We start from the raw sequence: 18,641 nt of genomic DNA on the forward strand, positions 1-18,641 counted from the left end.
AAGGAAAAGCAGCCAACAAGTGCTCAGCATATGTGGGAACTCCTTCAAGATGGTTGGAAAAGCATTCCAGGTGAAGCTGGTTGAGAGAATGCCAAGAGTGTGCAAAGCTGTCATCAAGGCAAAGGGTGGATATTTGAAGAATCTCAAATATAAAATATGTTTTAATTTGTTTAACACTTTTTTGGTTACTACGTGATTCCATATGTGTTCTTTCATAGTTTTGATGTCTTCATTATTATTCTACAATGTAGAAAATAGTAAAAATAAAGAAAAACCCTTGAATGAGTGGGTGTGTCCAAACTTTTGACTGGTATTGTATAGTATATAGATACAGCAAAAACAGAGCAATCACACATTCTGGTTGGCCCCTCTTAGGAGGTGAATCATCCTCAGCAGTCACAATTAGCTCTTTCTCTCTTATTATTGCATTCCTTTGTTGCTATCGTATTCTTTATACATGATAAGGACAGGGTAGACAGGAATCAGCACAGGGATTTTGAAGAATTGTTAGAAGTAGAACTAAGTACAAAACACTATAAAGAAAACATTAACAACTTCCCTTGTTCATGCCACTGCAGCAGAGAAGGTAAACACCAGAGTCTGTGCCAACCTCACCCTAGTGTTGGACAACTGGAAGTTTGCCATCATGACCCAAGTCAAAGACCTTCTTCTCAACGACCACAGCACTGTGCTGCCTGATTACGGGAGGTGGGTAGAATCCTGTGTAGATATGTTTAGTAGGTTTTTAGATCAGAAGTTCATTGGTGAGCTCAGACAATGAACATACTGTATGATTTGATAAATAGAAAGGTAAGATACAGTGAAGTATCTATTACATAGCCCATTACTTTGGACATGTAACTTTAGCTTTAGTGTTTGTCAGTCAGATCCCTTTGCTATAACAGACACAATAAGACTCTATAAAAATAACTTGTTTTTGAACTTTAATGGACTATACCTTTCTTTTTTCCTCATGACACTTTTTTTCTCCTCACCCCGCACAATCACTCCCTTCCTCCAGGATCCCTCCTCTATCAGATGCCTTAGGAGACCTCTACAAGGAATTCAATGCCCTGAAGGAGCGCCTGGGGGAGCTGACCACCAAGTTTGAGGGCGTCGAGGCCTTCGTGGACGACGTGAGGGCAGGAAGAAGCCCCTCCCAGAGCAGAGCAGAGCCCCACCCACTGACGCCAGAGGAGGAGAGCCAGAGCACCATGCTGACCGGAACTGGAGAGGGAACCGGTACCGGCTCCGGTATTAGACCACAGGGACGTAGGAACCGGGTGGTGGTCCGGAGAGTCAAGATACCTGCTAATGGTGCCCAGGTCTAAGGGGTTGGACTGTGACCACAAACATCCATACACTCTCCACCTAAAACTCAGTGGTGAAAATAACAATCTCATTCCCTCCAAGCACTCAAGAATTGTAAAAACAACAATGAGTTGTAAAAATGTAATGCTTTCCCCTTTCCGTCAATGGACTCAAATTGTGGGAGACAAGTTGTAAATATTATTTAGCTATTTCTCATTTTTACACAACATTTTACTGAGAATGTGAACCTGTGGAGGAATCTGATAACCTTTTTGTTGATAGGTGGCGCCACAGTGTGTCCAATGACTATGTCCCAAGTTTGTGGCTGGCTTCAATAGGGTTTCCTGTGAGGACTTGATTGATGATTTTATATTTTACAGTACAATTATTTGTCATTTGTTGTTTTTATCTGATTATTGTCTTATTGTACTATTGTATTGGCCTATCATCACAGTTTCACATCTGCATATGAATGATATTATTGATATAATTACTTTGAATCTGTAAATTATATTATCAATCATTAGCCTATTGAGCTATTCTCCAAAGGATGGAGTTACCCCTAGGCACAGATCTGGAATCAGCATTTTACCTGAGAATAGTCATAGGCCTACATGTATTAGGGGTGTCAAGCATATCCTAGATCAGCTGCTTATTGCAGACCTAATAAAGGTATTCTGGTTTAGTTACGGTTTAATGAATGTTAAATAATAAACAAAATAAACAGAAAAAGCGCTTTAATTCATGCGTGTAAATCATAGTGGGCGTGACTGTGAATATGTTTAGGTTTCTATTTTGGAAAAAACACATGCTCAGTTGTTAAGAAATGAAACCGAAAGCCAAAGAATAAGGGACTGTCATACAGTGACCTACCCGCTCTAAACGAAGATAACTTTACGTTCGTAGCTAACACATGTCCAGTTAAAAATGTAAGATATTTTCGCGAAGATCCCTCGAGTTAAGAAAAGGGTGGAGTTTACGAATGTTGTTGGCAAGTGAGTGTTAGAAGGTATTGGCAAATGTGTCCTACTGTAGTGGCTGTATTGACGCGACAGACGGTTCTGACAGATGCCTGAATAGTATTGTAGCAGAGAACACAATTGTCAGGTAAGGAAGTGCCGCCTGTTTTCTCACACCTTGTTGTAGTTGTAGGCTGTGATGTTACCGTTTATTAGAAATATTCAATAAAATGTTTTGTCTATAAAGAGACGGTAAATTGTTAGACGAGTTAAATAAGCATGTATCTAGTACATCTTTAGAGGGAAATACAATGTATATTTTTAATGACATAGTACATAAGTAAGTAAGCAAGCAATTTCTCAGGAAATAACTCCCATACTCATAATTGGGAGATGAATAGTTAAAAACAGAGATATCGAGGAAACAGAAGCTTGGCAACTCCCATCTGACAAACTGATTGAGGAAGTAATCTTACTGCAGCTATAGATGGGGCAGGGCAGCAACGCCAGGCATTTGTATTACTTATTTTCCCTATCTGGATTGGCTGGCTGTATCAAAACGAGCATCTGGCGCAGTTGTTGTTTTGCCTGTTCCCTGTAATGTCATACACGTCAGTAAGTTTGTTTCTGAAGTAGTTAGATAATGCTTCCATTAGAACATGTAATTTGTGTTATCTCCATCTGTAGTGAGAGATGAAGAGAGTGTCGTTAACGTGAAGGTCCAAACCTACCAGAGAGGATACACAACACACAGAGCAATATATCCCGGGCCTGGTGGGTGGGCCAGCAGCTCTGCAGATGGAGCTTGGTTCAGGTGACAGTAGTCCCCAAGGAGACCATGGGTCCATGTCCCAGCAGTGCCCTGGATCTAGGGTGCCAACAGGGATGCAGCTGCACAGCATAAAGGACCAAACTGCTGAGAAGGCCACTGTCACCAAGAGACCCCAGACAGAGGGACAGCAGCAGCAGGTGACCACCAATTTTTACATTTACCAGACGCTGTTTTCCAGAGCAACTTACAGTAGTGACTGGACACATTTATGTACTTTTTCCCGTGCTGGTCCCCCATGGGAATTGAACCCACAACGTTGCAAGCGTCATGCTCTACCAACTGAGCCACACGGGACCCCGTGTGCTTATGCCTTTCACTGTATAATCATTAACAATGAAACAATTTGTGTAACAGTACATATCTTTTCGATTAAAAGATAAACTGACATACCTAATCATTGTCATGGCTCATTGTTGACTTTCTTTTAATCAACAGGGCCAAGAAAAGTCCCCCAGGAGAGATCAGGATATGAAAAAGAAGAAGACAAGGAGAGGTAACAGAAGAAAAAAGAAAGAAATGAAAAATCAAGTTGACAGGGATCCTCAGAGTACACTGGGAAAGGAGGAGATGGAGACCCAAACCGACCAGGTGTGTCAAACCATGGAAACACAGACACAAGAACACAACCAAGACCAACACCAAGCTGAAACCAGTCAACAACAGCTTCAACAGGACCAGTTCATGCATCAGACAAATGATACAAAACAAACACATGTCAAGGATGCTAAGAGAGTTCAGGCCCAGACTCAAACAAATCAACCTAATGGCAAGAACCAGGCAACTCAGACCCCTATAGTTGTTCAGAACACACAGCAGACACAGACAGAACCCTCTGATTCCACTCAGCCAATAAATCAGCAAACTCAGAACAGCGATGGAGCAGGCAGTGAAGGAGCAGCATCAGAACCACCTAAGGGGGAGAATCCAAACTCCACCGAAGGGGTAAAGAGTAAGCCCGAATCAGAGAAAGGGGTACAACATTCAGGAGAAAGCTCAGGGAGTCCCGCAGCCTGCCAGGTAGAAAGGGGAGTCAAATCAAACACCAAGTCTTATGCTGAAGCTGCAGCGGAAAATAAAAAGACTGAGAAGGGGTCGATGGAGCCGAGTCCTCAGACTTCAGATCAAGGCAAAAAGGATTCCAAGAGTAGAGGAAGTCGGTAAGCTGGCAATAGGTTTATGGCATGCTGTTATTGTTTAAAAAAAAAATATATATATATACACTACCAGTCAAAGGTTTGGACACACCTACTCATTCAAGGGTTTTTCTTTATTTCTACATTGTAGAATAAGACATCAAAACTATGAAATAAAACGTATAATAACACTTGTTTGGTTAGTACATGATTCCATATGTGTTATTTCATAGTTTTGATGTCTTCACTATTATTGTAGAAAATAGTAAAAATAAAGAAAAACCCTTGAATGAGTAGGTGTTCTAAAAATGTTGACCGGTAGTGTGTGTCTGTGTGTGTATATATACAGTGGGGAGAACAAGTATTTGATACACTGCCGATTTTGCAGGTTTTCCTACTTACAAAGCATGTAGAGGTCTGTAATTTTTATCATAGGTACACTTCAACTGTGAGAGACGGATTCTAAAACAAAAATCCAGAAAATCACATTGTATGATTTTTAAGTAATTAATTTGTATTTTATTGCATGACATAAGTATTTGATCACCTACCAACCAGTAAGAATTCCGGCTCTCACAGACCTGTTAGTTTTTCTTTAAGAAGCCCTCCTGTTCTCCACTCATTACCTGTATTAACTGCACCTGTTTGAACTCGTTACCTGTATAAAAGACACCTGTCCACACACTCAATCAAACAGACTCCAACCTCTCCACAATGGCCAAGACCAGAGAGCTGTGTAAGGACATCAGGGATAAAATGGTAGACCTGCACAAGGCTGGGATGGGCTACAGGACAATAGGCAAGCAGCTTGGTGAGAAGGCAACAATTGTTGGCGCAATTATTAGAAAATGGAAGAAGTTCAAGATGACGGTCAATCACCCTCGGTCTGGGGCTCCATGCAAGATCTCACCTCGTGGGGCATCAATGATCATAAGGAAGGTGAGGGATCAGCCCAGAACTACACGGCAGGACCTGGTCAATGACCTGAAGAGAGCTGGGACCACAGTCTCAAAGAAAACCATTAGTAACACACTACGCCGTCATGGATTAAAATCCTGCAGCGCACGCAAGGTCCCCCCTGCTCAAGCCAGCGCATGTCCAGGCCCGTCTGAAGTTTGCCAATGACCATCTGGATGATCCAGAGGAGGAATGGGAGAAGGTCATCTGGTCTGATGAGACAAAAATAGAGCTTTTTGGTCTGAACTCCACTCGCCGTGTTTGGAGGAAGAAGAAGGATGAGTACAACCCCAAGAACACCATCTCAACCGTGAAGCATGGAGGTGGAAACATCATTCTTTGGGGATGCTTTTCTGCAAAGGGGACAGGACGACTGCACCGTATTGAGGGGAGGATGGATGGGGCCATGTATCGCGAGATCTTGGCCAACAACCTCCTTCCCTCAGTAAGAGCATTGAAGATGGAGTCGTGGCTGAGTCTTCCAGCATGACAACGACCAAACACACAGCCAGGGCAACTAAGGAGTGGCTCCGTAAGAATCATCTCAAGGTCCTGGAGTGGCCTAGCCAGTCTCCAGACCTGAACCCAATAGAAAATCTTTGGAGGGAGCTGAAAGTCCGTATTGCCCAGCGACAGCCCCAAAACCTGAAGGATCTGGAGAAGGTCTGTATGGAGGAGTGGGGCAAAATCCCTGCTGCAGTGTGTGCAAACCTGGTCAAGACCTACAGGAAACGTATGATCTCTGTAATTGCAAACAAAGGTTTCTGTACCAAATATTAAGTTCTGCTTTTCTGATGTATCAAATACTTATGTCATGCAATAAAATGCAAATTAATTACTTAAAAATCATACAATGGGATTTTCTGGATTTTTGTTTTAGATTCCGTCTCTCACAGTTGAAGTGTACCTATGATAAAAATTAAAGACCTATACATGCTTTGTAAGTAGGAAAACCTGCAAAATCGGCAGTGTATCAAATACTTGTTCTCCCCACTGTATATATATATATTATATAATAAAAATCAACAAAAATATTTTCCTCTTCAAAACAATGAGTAACATAACTACTTCTTCTGTATTACAAAAAAAAATAAAAATACATCTGTGTTGTTTTATTCTCTCAACTTCAACAGAGAGCGGTCCCCAGTAAGGTGTCCTCCTGGGGTTCCTAAGTTCACCTTTCATATCTACGCTGTGCTGGACAAGAAGTTCAGGTTTAACCGAGAATATGACACACTGTTGTTGCACCACGGAAATGGATATACGTCCTTGAAAATTGAACATTTCATGTGAGTGTGCATAATGTTCTGATTGGGTCTGATACAAAGCTACAAACAACCACATACTGTATATATGAAATACAATACAAGCATATAAAATAATGCATATTTCTATGTTTAGGGACTGTCAAAAAGGCTATCTAATAGAAGCAAGTCTCTCAGTAGCAGAAAGCTTAATGACCAGGGGACACATTTTGACTTACCAATATGGTGTGCAGCAACGGCAGAAACAGAGTGTGGAGATCGCCACAAGGAAAATTGAAATTCCATACGATCCACAAGTAATAGGTAAGAAATAGTGTGTCCTACATGCATTTAGTGATGAACTTATACCAATCAATGTACTACTGTATTTAATTTTCATGTCTTTTTTAGAGCTATCAGAGTTAATCAGTTAACTCGAGTTAACTTTTAGTAGCTTTCAGGGCTCCTTTTTTTTTGTGATTAATCGCATTGTCTGAAAGCGTTCATAATACACTGAAAACAAAATACATAATATTTTTGGGATGTTAAGATAACAGCTAAAAACAACAATACCATGTCAAAACAAGTTAACATTGAGGTTAAAGAAGTGTGATTTATCAATTTACCAAATTTTACTAACCATTACTTTTGACAAAATCAAGACTTCAATTTGAGCAAATTCTTAAATCATATATATTTTTTTATATCGTTTGACAGGTCTACTGTTTTTTTTACTATGTAACCTCACTACCTGTAATGTAATTTTTCTATCCAGAGTTGCACCTTTATGAAGGTCACATTAATACGATGGAGGGGTGGTCTCTCCAAGGCTGGCTCAAAAGTTGGACTAAAACAAAGGGGATGGAGATTTCAGAAGCCTGGAAAACATCTGCTAATGTCTTGCTGGACAGAGTCTTCCAAAAATGGCTTCCATCCAAGAACGAGAGCACCCAGCACTTAGTCAAGAACTTAAAACATCTTCACCAGAGTTTCAGCTCAGCTGCACAGCGGGTACTCTACCCAGACAATTCAACACCCCCCCCGATCAAGGTTGGTATAGCAACAATGTTTGACATTTTTTATAAAAAAATCGATGACTGTAGGAGACAGTAAATCTGGGTAGATGCTGTATTCACCACAGTTTTCTCTACTCTTTCTGCACAGGCTTCAGAGTTGATTTCTGAGCGTTTGCTGCAGCTCATGCATGCTGAGTCCCAGGGAACGTCACAAAAGGGCAACCCTCTTCTGCTGGGCTTGTCTGTGTTCATGGTCTGCACAGCTTGTGGAATAGATCTTGGAGTGAAAGGCTGGGCAGAGCTTTGTCGTCTGGTGTCCTCGAGCACTGCGTTGGACAACAAAAGCATTGAGGGATTGCGGAATCTCACAGCCCCGCAATAGTAAGCATGCACATTAGGATTCATTTTGTTTTGTACTTGTACTAACCCTAACCTAACCCTTGAAGAAAATATCAAAATGATAATCACATATGTACACTTATTTTAACACTGCAACCGTTTATGTGTTCCCTTTCAGTACTGTGGTTGGTCTGATGAACCACCTTGCGCAGAAGGTGGTGTCAGAGCTTCCCCTGCTCATTCCTCTACTGCACACGCTCAGACAGCCGGGAGCAGACGCTGGCAGCCTTGGTCCTACTATAGAGGAGGAGAACTGGGCAGGGCTTGAAACATGTTCAGTTCAACAACTTCAGAGAGAGGATCAGAAGCTTTTCTGACAAAAGAAGGTTTGTCCAATTATCCCTCAAAGTGTCTCAAAACTCTATTTGAGTGGTCCACAATGTGCTTTTTAAATCTGTATTTTGTATTGTGAATAATTGTATCATTGTGGAGTAAAACTTAAATAAATTAAATGTAAATAACAAAAATGTTACTCTTTCTAACTCTGCATATACAGTTGAAGTCAGAAGTTTACATACACTTAGGTTAGAGTCATTAAAACTCGTTTTTCAACCACTCCACAAATTTCTTGTTAACAAACTATAGTTTTGGCAAGTCGGTTAGGACATCTATTTTGTGCATGACACAAGTCATTTTTCCAACAATTGTTTATAGACAGATTATTTCACTTATAATTTACTGTATCACAATTCCAGTGGGTCAGAAGTGTACATACACTAAGTTGACTCTGCCTTTAAACAGCTTGGAAAATTCCAGAAAATGATGTCATGGCTTTAGAAGCTTCTGACAGGCTAATTGACATCATTTGAGTCAATTGGAGGTGTACCTGTGGATGTATTGCAAGGCCTACCTTCAAACTCAGTGCCTCTTTGCTAAACATCATGGGAAAATCAAAAGAAATCAGCCAAGACCTCAGAAAAAAAATTGTAGACCTCCACAAGTCTGGTTCATCCTTGGGAGCAATTTCCAAATGCCTGAAGGTACCACGTTCATCTGTACAAACAATAGTACGGAAGTATAAACACCATGGGACCACGCAGCCGTCATACTGCTCAGGAAGGAGATGCGTTCTGTCTCCTAGAGATGAACGTACTTTGGTGCGAAAAGTGCAAATCAATCCCAGAACAACAGCAAAGGACCTTGTGAAGATGCTGGAGGAAACCGGTACAAAAGTATCTATATCCACAGTAAAATGAGTCCTATATCGACTTAATCTGAAAGGCAGCTCAGCAAGGAAGAAGCCACTGCTCCCAAACCACCATAAAAAAGCCAGACTACGGTTTGCAACTGCACAACGACAAAGATCGTACTTTTTGGAGAAATGTCCTCTGGTCTGATGAAACAAAAATAGAACTGTTTGGCCATAATGACCATCATTATGTTTGGAGGAAAAAGGGGATGCTTGCAAGCCGAAGAACACCATCCCAACCGTGAAGCACGGGGGTGGCAGCATCATACTGTGGGGGTGCTTTGCTACAGGAGGGACTGGTGCACTTCACAAAATAGATGGCATCATGAGGAAGGAAAATTATGTGGATATATTGAAGCAACATTTCAAGACATCAGTCAGGAAGTTAAAGTTTGGTCGCAAATGGGTCTTCCAAATGGACAATGACCCCAAGCATACTTCCAAAGTCTTGGCTGATTTATTTTGATTTTCCCATGATGTCAAGCAAAGAGGCACTGAGTTTGAAGGTAGGCCTTGAAATACATCCACAGGTACACCTCCAATTGACTCAAATGATGTCAATTCACCTATCAGAAGCTTCTAAAGCCATGACATAATTTTCTGGAATTTCCCAAGCTGTTTAAAGGCACAGTCAACTTAGTGTATGTAAACTTCTGACCCACTGGTGATACAGTGAATTATAAGTGAAATAATCTGTCTGTAAACAATTGTTGGAAAAATTACTTGTGTTATGCAGTGGAGTGGTTGAAAAACGAGTTTTAATGACTCCTACCTAAGTGTATGTAAACTTCCGACTTCAACTGTATTCAATTAGACTATTATTCCAGTTAGTTCACATTTCGGCTTTTACCTCAGGAGAAAGACATTACAGTACATTGACCTCAAATATGCATAACATCGATGACACTTTCCTCTTTGCAGTATAATTGTCACGGTTCAGACAGACGACAAGAGGACCACAATTGCGTCACACCAGAAAGTTTATCTAAACTTAAGGGGAAAGGGATGTAGGGAGTGAGTGAAGGCTCCAGGGGTTATCCCGTCCGATGTGCTGGGTCTGTGCCTCCCCCAGTGGCAGCGATCGTCCGATGACGCCGGTGGTTGGTGGTCCAGAAGTCCTGGGGGGAGGAAACACAGACACAACGGGGCGGAAATGAAACCAGGCAGCAGTACAGTTCGAGGGAAATCCAAAATACGTAGTAGCAAGGCAGAAGGCTGGTCAGAGTTACCGGGATTGAAGAGTAGTCAGGAGTCGTAATGGCAGAAGCAGGTCTGGATCTCCTGAGGCAGAAGAGTATCCAAAAACCAGGCAGGTCCGGGGTCACAAAACCAGGGTGAGCCAGAAGCGCGAGCAAACAGGTTCCGGGTGTGAGCTTTGCAGACGATCTGACACAGGAGAGCTGAAAGACAGGGCTATAAATACTGGGAGAGGTTAGTGGGTAATGCAGCGCAGCTGGCAGAGTAATTAGAGCCGAGCAGAGCAGGGACAGGTGGGAGCTAGTTAGGCTGAGTAGAGAGAGTGGTGAGCAGAGTGGAAGAAAATTAAGGTGGTAACCGCGGTGGAGTGAGAGGCTCATGACAGAACCCCCCCAAGGGACGGCCCCAGAAGTCCCAAGAGCAACACCACGCCGGGCGGGAGGAGGGGAGCCGGAGGAGGGCTAGAACTCCTCCCGAACGGTCCGAGTGAACGTCCTATCCTCGGAGGAAGCCGGAGGGCCGTGGTCGGGAGATGGGACAGGTCCCGAGACCGGATCAGGCACAGGACAGGAAGCCGAGCGGGCAGGACGGTTAGAGACCCCTCTGGGGCGGCCCCCACGGATTGCAGGTTGATCAGGATGCCGTTGGTGGAAAGCGGTGATGAGAGTCCTATCCACAATCCGACTAGCTGGCACCCAGGTCCTTTCCTCAGGTCCATAGCCCTCCCAGTCAATGAGGTACTGGAGACCCCTACCCCTCCGTCTGGACCGAAGCAGGCGGCGGACGGTGTAAACCAGACCACCATCGACGAGCCGTGGAGGAGGAGGACAAGGCGCAGCAGGGACCAGCGGACTCCTGGGCACAGGCAGGGGCTGCAGCAATCCGGCTGGGGGCTGGCAGGACGACTTGTGTTGGTTGCAGATGGGGCAGGCTTGGACGAATTCCCGTACATCCTTCCTCAGAGAGGACCACCAGAACCTCTGGGCGAGCAGGTTGTAAGTGCGGGTGGAGCCAGGGTGACAAGCTAGGCGGGAGTCATGTCCCCACTGAACGACCTGGGACCTCAGGTCTTCGGGGACAAAAAGGCGGTCAGCTGGGCAAGTGCTGGGACCTGGCTGGTTACGGAGAGCCTCCAGCACCTGTTCCTCAACAGCCCAGGTCAGAGCTGCAACGATGCAGGGACTTGGCAGAATCGACACAGGGTCCTTGGAGGGGTCAGGAGCGGAGTTAGTAGGTACTGGCCGAGGGGTAGTGCGGCGGCAAGCAGGCAGGTTCGGTGGCAGTCCTCTCCCCCACTCCCTGATCACCCCGGTCACCCAGTCGAGCTGAGGGTTGTGCCGGGCGGAGCCATGGGTAACCCAGGATGAGGGGTTGGCCTGGAGAGGGGAGCAGGTGAAACTGGATAGTTTCTTGATGGTTTCCGGACAGACCCATCGAGACCGGGGCCGTGACATGAGTGACCGATCCGAGTAAGTGTCCGTCCAGTGCCCGGGCAGGAATAGGAGGTGTCAAACGGAGGTTCTCCAGTCCCAGTTGGCGTGCCAGCTTGATGTCCATTATGTTGGCTTCGGCGCCAGAATCCACCAGAGCAGCCAGGGTGTGAGTTGAGTCAGAGAGGCGGAGGTGAACTTGCAGCAGGGGTTTGCGGTCGGAGGACTGGATGGTCATTGAACTCAACCGGACTCCCCCTATGCCCGGTGAGCTTCGCCCTTTAAAGGGCAGGTTACCACACGATGTCCGTCACCTCCACAATAGAGACAGAGGTTTGAGGTGAAGCTGTCGCTGGCGCTCTGCAGGAGTGAGAGAGGCTCGCCCAATCTCCATAGGCTCAGACTGATCAAGCTGACCTGGGTGAGTGGCAGTAGATGACAGGAGCCCAGTCGGATCTCTCCGAATGCCGGTAGTAGGTGGACCTTGGCGCCCCCTCTCACGACGACGGGTCTGTATCCCTCTGTCGATCCTGACAGTCAGTGCGATGGCTTCATCAAGAGTGGAAGGCAGTTCATGGGAGACCAACTTCGTCCTTGATATAGTCAGCCAAACTATGGAAGAACGCGTCCCACCAACGATGGTGTGTTCCAAGAACTTCGTCTAGCCAGGGTTCGGAAGTCGATGGAATGGTCTGCGACTGTACGTCTGCCTTGTCGAATACTGAACAGTTCACGAGACGCCTCTGCGGTTGGTGAATCCAGGTCAAACACCTTCAGCATCTCCTCAGCAAACAGGTCGAAGGTTGCACATGCGGGGGGTTTGACGTTCGAACTCTGCTGTTCCCCAGAGTCGAGCTCGGCCCGTCAGGTGAGTGATGGCATACCCAACTCTAGCCCCCTCCGTGGCGAAGGTCCTTGGCTGCAAGGAGAACTGAAGTCGGCAGCTAGTCAGGAATGGCCGGACCTGGGTTGAATCGCCGTTGAACCGCTCGGGGTTTCCAATCTTGGGTTCCGAGCAGCGGCTGCAATGACCGGGGCAGGTAACTCGGGGGCAGGGCTGGTGGGCAGACTGGCTGGGGTCAGGTTGGTGAGGAGTTGAATGATCATGGCGAGTTGTTGTTGCTGCTGCTGGGACTGCTGCTGGTGCTGCTGGAACTGCTGATGCTGTTGGTGGCCGACCTGAAGCAGAGAGGGAGATGACGCCGCTCATGCGGCCTAGCTCTCTCTCAGTGTGTTCCAGGCGTAGCATGGCGGTGGGTTGCTCAGGCTCTTCGGTTTCCATGTCGGGGAAGTGTGCGCTGAGTCCATGATGGTCAGATCGTACTGTCACGGTTCAGACAGACGACAAGAGGACCACAATTACGTCACACCAGAAAGTTTATCTAAACTTAAGGGGGAAAGGGATGTAGGGAGTGAGTGAAGGCTCCAGGGGTTATCCCGTCCGATGTGCTGGGTCTGTGCCTCCCCCAGTGGCAGCGATGCGTCCGATGACGCCGGTGGTTGGTGGTCCAGAAGTCCTGGGGGGGGAGGAAACACAGACACAACGGGGCGAAATGAAACCAGGCAGCAGTACAGTTCGAGGGAAATCCAAAATACGTAGTAGCAAGGCAGAAGGCTGGTCAGAGTTACCGGGATTGAAGAGTAGTCAGGAGTCGTAATGGCAGAAGCAGGTCTGGATCTCCTGAGGCAGAAGAGTATCCAAAAACCAGGCAGGTCCGGGGTCACAAAACCAGGGTGAGCCAGAAGCGCGAGCAAACAGGTTCCGGGTGTGAGCTTTGCAGACGATCTGACACAGGAGAGCTGAAAGACAGGGCTATAAATACTGGGAGAGGTTAGTGGGTAATGCAGCGCAGCTGGCAGAGTAATTAGAGCCGAGCAGAGCAGGGACAGGTGGAGCTAGTTAGGCTGAGTAGAGAGAGTGGTGAGCAGAGTGGAAGAAAATTAAGGTGGTAACCCGGTGGAGTGAGAGGCTCATGACAATAATGCTCACTTTGATCCAGAATCACATTTCTGTGGCTAAAGAGATGCCTCTGGTTTGGACCAGCTGGCTGTCCCTGGTGGCCTCTGAGGACCTTCCAGCATTCTCCACCCTGACGGGCATACCTCCAGAACACCTGATCCAGAGCCTGCTGTACAGGCTTCGACAGTATGGGGAGAATACTGATAACAACAAAACACAACAAAATGTAGAGGTAAGTTATGGATGATTAATGTCTGATAAGATTACTCAGTTAAAGAGTAGTGCTATTGTGGTGGATCTTTAAATATTCATTTGTGACATTTTTATTTCAACTTCCAGGTTACTCAAAAGATCTTGTGCTTTGTACTGGAGAAAGTTGAAGAAGAGAAGGAAAGGTATTGGAATTTGAGATCTGTGAGCGTGAGTCCTTTGAGTGTTATATTATTCTGCTATTGTATGTGTGGTTTTTGTTTATAGGCTAGCAAATTCTGGATTTGTGGACTCCATCCTCTTGAGTTGCATCAATGTTCTGAAGAGCACTTGCCGGATGGCGCGACTTGTCCCGTTCTACAAGGCGGCAGTGCTATCCTTCCAACTAGTGCTGAAAGTAGCTGACATTCTGGATGCTGCACTTGCAAACGAGGTAATTATCTTTCCTATAATTTCAATATGGTAATTTGCTGTTGTTCTTTGAGCTCTAATAGTACACCTAATGTTGTGTGTGTTCCTCCCCAGACTCCGGATGGTGAGGAGAGGAGACCTGAGCAGTCCCAGCTCTATGAAAAGCTTGGCTATGTGCAGCAACATCTCAGCAAGTGGAGAGACAATCTTCTCCACAATGCTCTTCTGAAACAAGGAGCTCAGTCCAAATCACTCAGCTACCCCAAAGAAATAGAGGTACTATAGCCAAACTAGCAGACGTACAAGACCTTAGCAGACAATATTTGTTCCCAGACATTCACACAGTTTTCTGTTAATTATAAACATGTTTGTATGTGTATGTTCACCTTGTGTTGGTAGATGTGGGATGCCTTCCTGAGGGTAGAATGCTCGCTGCAGAGTGTGTCAGCCCAGTGGAGGTCCAGCCTGGACAGAGACCTGAGGAAGAGGATCTCTAGGGTGAGTGTATGGGCCTACGGACCAGGTCACACATTCAGGAAACCTAGGAGAGGTTTGAGATTTGAGAGTAGCTGGACAAAATGGTCATATTCAGTCAGACACAGATCAAACCTAGTCCGGGACTAAGGAGACAATTCAATGGACATTCTTTATTGAGAATTATTTTTAGTCTAGGATTAAGCTTAATCTGTCAGGGAAACCGGCCGGGTCATTCCTACTGTGCGGTGCCTTTTCTGTCCCCAAATCACTTCTTATTTAAAGTAAAATGTGGATTCCAAAAGGCTTTAAATATAAGGTCAGGTGTCCTTTACTTTAAAAACACAAAAATATGGATCTTGAAAGGGAATTTTATGCATTTTGAAAAATGTTTTTTCAGTAGATGTAGGCATTTTTGCCATGTCCCCGGGTGTTATTTGTCAACTTCTAGGAGAATTATAAGCCGTCAAATAATACAATGTTTTAAATCTTTCATTATTTTAGAGTTGTGGACTTGAGTCACATGACTTGGACTGGAGTCACAAATTTGAGGACTTGGAGCCTCAAGACTCAGGACACGACTTTGACTTGAAACTGATGACTTGAAATGATCTGGCCAGGTTTTGTAATGTTTTGGCACTCATTTTGTGGCACAGAGTCTACGTGGATGACTCTCCACGCAGCCAGAGACAGTAGCCGCAGCATCTCCCTTGCAAAAAAACCTGCAACAGATTGGCTAGTGAAATGCACACTCGGCATCAGCAAACTGTCAATCAACACAGGTCGGATGGTGAGCTAGCGAACAGATTGCTAATTTGCAGTACAGCAATAGGATCGGGTGCAGCGCAAACATGAAATTATAGGAAGAGAGGATTGCCATAATGAATAAATATGCAGCTCCAAAAATGGTTTGGTGATCAAGAATATGAACTGTTTACTTTGCAAGCTCATCAGCAATGGGGCAACAATTACTAGCATAGGCCTACTGGTATTTTGGTATGTAACAATTGCATGAAATTTATCATTTACTTATGAAGCTTGCATTTGGAATTTGTTTCAAATGAAATATTACTGTTGCGACGACGCACCACAGGCGCGGCTCTTCACTTGCGCTCTCCAAACTCCCGCCAGTGGAGAGTGCTTTTTTTCTCCTATTGAAATGTTTGCTCTCGCTTTCACACGTTTAAATGCATAAGCCCTATGTGGTAAATCTATATTCCATCTAATAATACAAGAATTGCTAGCATTTCATCATTCCATCCCTGTAATGTTTATTGCACCACGTAGACATTTCTGTTTCATGTTTGATAGGCCTACGATACACATATACTTGGACTTGACTCGAGTCTTGACCCGATCTACTTGGGACTCGACTTGAGACTCGGATCTTGTGACTTGAGACTTGGATCTTGTGACTTGAGACTTGCTTGTGACTCGAATAATTGTGACTTGGTCCCACCTCTGCTATTTTATAGTCCTAGTTAAAATCTCTGTAATCAAAAACTTTTATTTTTCATGATTATTGTATTTTTTATTACTGTATTTAACATTTTCTGTGTCCCTGATAAGACTTTCCACCCAATTTGTAGTAATTCTCCTTCAGAAAACAGCCCCTTCCCACAATGACATCACATTCTGGATGTGTCATCATTTGTTTGGTGGGAAAACAATGGTGCAAAGCTAAATACATATAAACACTCAGTTTTATTTATTTTTTCATGTTTCATGATGATAATCTGTCTCACTAATACATTTCCACGCTGTTAGACTAAATTATACAGAAAATGTATCAAATTTCAAAAATTTAAATATATTTAATATAGAAGTTAAAATCCTCTTCACGTGTTTACCATTATTCTAGCGTAATCTCAATCACCCACAGAGCTATGGATAATTCAGACTCCAAATTTCCACCATATTATCCACCCTGTTAGGATTATGCAATAACAAAGGGATTATGCACCTAAAACGGATTAAATTTTCTGATCTTGACCAATATGTTATTCTGAAAGTTACGAGGTCCAAAAGGCACCACATAGTATGAATGACCCAGCCCTATATCTCCCTGAGGTCAATCATTTTCTCTTTGCTCCACAGGAAAGTGATAAGGACAAGGTGGTGGTGTGCTGCCTTGAGATATCCGTGGAGGCTATAGGGAAGAGCCATGCCACCATACAGACCTGCTTTCAGGAACTGTGTCACTCTGCCATCAAGAACATCTGTCAGGTTAGTGGCGTCCATCTTAACAAGCTGACAGGAAGACGGTCAGAATTATCATTACATTTACATTGACATTTACGAGCGACTTACAAATTGGTGCATTCACCTTATAGCCAGTGGGATAACCACTTTACAATATGTTTTTTTCTTTTTTTCTTTGGGGGGGTAGAAGGATTACTTTATCCTATCCCAGGTATTCCTTAAAGAGGTGGGGTTTCAGGTGTCTCCGGAAGGTGGTGAGTGACTCCGCTGTCCTGGCGTTGTGAGGGAGCTTGTTCCACCATTGGGGTGCCAGAGCAGCAAACAGTTTTGACTGGGCTGAGCGGGAACTGTGCTTCCGCAGAGGTAGGGGGACCAGCAGGCCAGAGGTGGATGAATGCAATGCCCTCGTTTGGGTGTAGGGACTGATCAGAGCCTGAAGGTACGGAGGTGCCGTTCCCCTCACAACTCCGTAGGCAAGCACCATGGTCTTGTAGCAGATGCGAGCTTCAACTGGAAGCCAGTGGAGTGTGCGGAGGAGCTGGGTGACGTGAGAGAACTTGGGAAGGTTGAACACCAGATGGGCTGCGGAATTCTGGATGAGTTGTAGGGGTTTAATGGCACAGGCAGGGAGCCCAGCCAACAGCGAGTTGCAGTAATCCAGACGGGAGATGACAAGTGACTGGATTAGGACCTGTGCCGCTTCCTGTGTAAGGCAGGGTCGTACTCTCCGAATGTTGTAGAGCATGAACCTACAGGATCGGGTCACCGCCTTGATGTTAGCGGAGAACGACAGGGTGTTGTCCAGGGTCACGCCAAGGCTCTTCGCACTCTGGGAGGAGGACACAACGGAGTTGTCAACCATGATGGCGAGATCATGGAACGGGCAGTCCTTCCCCGGGAGGAAGAGCAGCTCCGTCTTGCTGAGGTTCAGCTTGAGGTGGTGATCCGTCATCCACACTGATATGTCTGCCAGACATGCAGAGATGCGATTCGCCACCTGGTTATCAGAAGGGGGAAAGGAGAAGATTAGTTGTGTGTCGTCTGCGTAGCAATGATAGGAGAGGCCATGTGAGGATATGACAGAGCCAAGTGACTTGGTGTATAGCGAGAATAGGAGAGGGCCTAGAACTGAGCCCTGGGGGACACCAGTGGTGAGAGCACGTGGTGCGGAGACAGATTCTCGCCACGCCACTTGGTAGGAGCGACCGGTCAGGTAGGACGCAATCCAAGAGTGAGCCGCGCCGGAGATGCCCAACTCGGAGAGGGTGGAGAGGAGGATCTGATGGTTCACAGTATCAAAGGCAGCAGACAGGTCTAGAAGGACAAGAGCAGAGGAGAGAGAGTTAGCTTTAGCAGTGCGGAGAGCCTCCGTGACACAGAGAAGAGCAGTCTCAGTTGAATGACCAGTCTTGAAACCTGACTGGTTTGGATCAAGAAGGTCATTCTGAGAGAGATAGCAAGAGAGTTGGCTAAAGACGGCACGCTCAAGAGTTTTGGAGAGAAAAGAAAGAAGGGATACTGGTCTGTAGTTGTTGACATCAGAGGGATCGAGTGTTGGTTTTTTGAGAAGGGGTGCAACTAGTGAGTGAATGAGTGAGCCTTTCAGTGAGTGAGTGAGAATGAGTGAGTAAGTGAGTGAGTGAGGGAGGAATTGAGTGAGCGAGTGAGTGAGTGAGTGAGTGAGTGAATGAGTGTGAACATGATCGTGATTGTTATT

The 18,641-nt window shown here is 45.2% G+C and overlaps 1 protein-coding gene across 1 annotated transcript in view; it reads left to right on the plus strand.

Moving 5' to 3' along the window:
• Positions 1–1,827: 1,827 nt before the first annotated feature.
• Positions 1,828–18,641, plus strand: part of rnf213b (ring finger protein 213b) — a 109,144-nt gene continuing 92,330 nt past the window's right edge. The window contains 14 exon segments of the mRNA XM_041878961.2: positions 1,828–3,239; positions 3,538–4,259; positions 6,326–6,481; positions 6,594–6,760; positions 7,212–7,486; positions 7,601–7,833; positions 7,970–8,120; positions 8,122–8,219; positions 13,631–13,859; positions 13,967–14,022; positions 14,105–14,270; positions 14,363–14,524; positions 14,648–14,746; positions 16,820–16,948. Coding sequence (XP_041734895.2) covers positions 3,069–3,239; positions 3,538–4,259; positions 6,326–6,481; positions 6,594–6,760; positions 7,212–7,486; positions 7,601–7,833; positions 7,970–8,120; positions 8,122–8,219; positions 13,631–13,859; positions 13,967–14,022; positions 14,105–14,270; positions 14,363–14,524; positions 14,648–14,746; positions 16,820–16,948 — 2,814 coding nt within the window. The 5' untranslated portion in view covers positions 1,828–3,068.

The sequence above is a fragment of the Coregonus clupeaformis genome, unplaced genomic scaffold, assembly GCF_020615455.1.
Source record: "Coregonus clupeaformis isolate EN_2021a unplaced genomic scaffold, ASM2061545v1 scaf0080, whole genome shotgun sequence".
In the NCBI taxonomy this organism is placed as follows: Eukaryota; Metazoa; Chordata; class Actinopteri; order Salmoniformes; family Salmonidae; genus Coregonus; species Coregonus clupeaformis.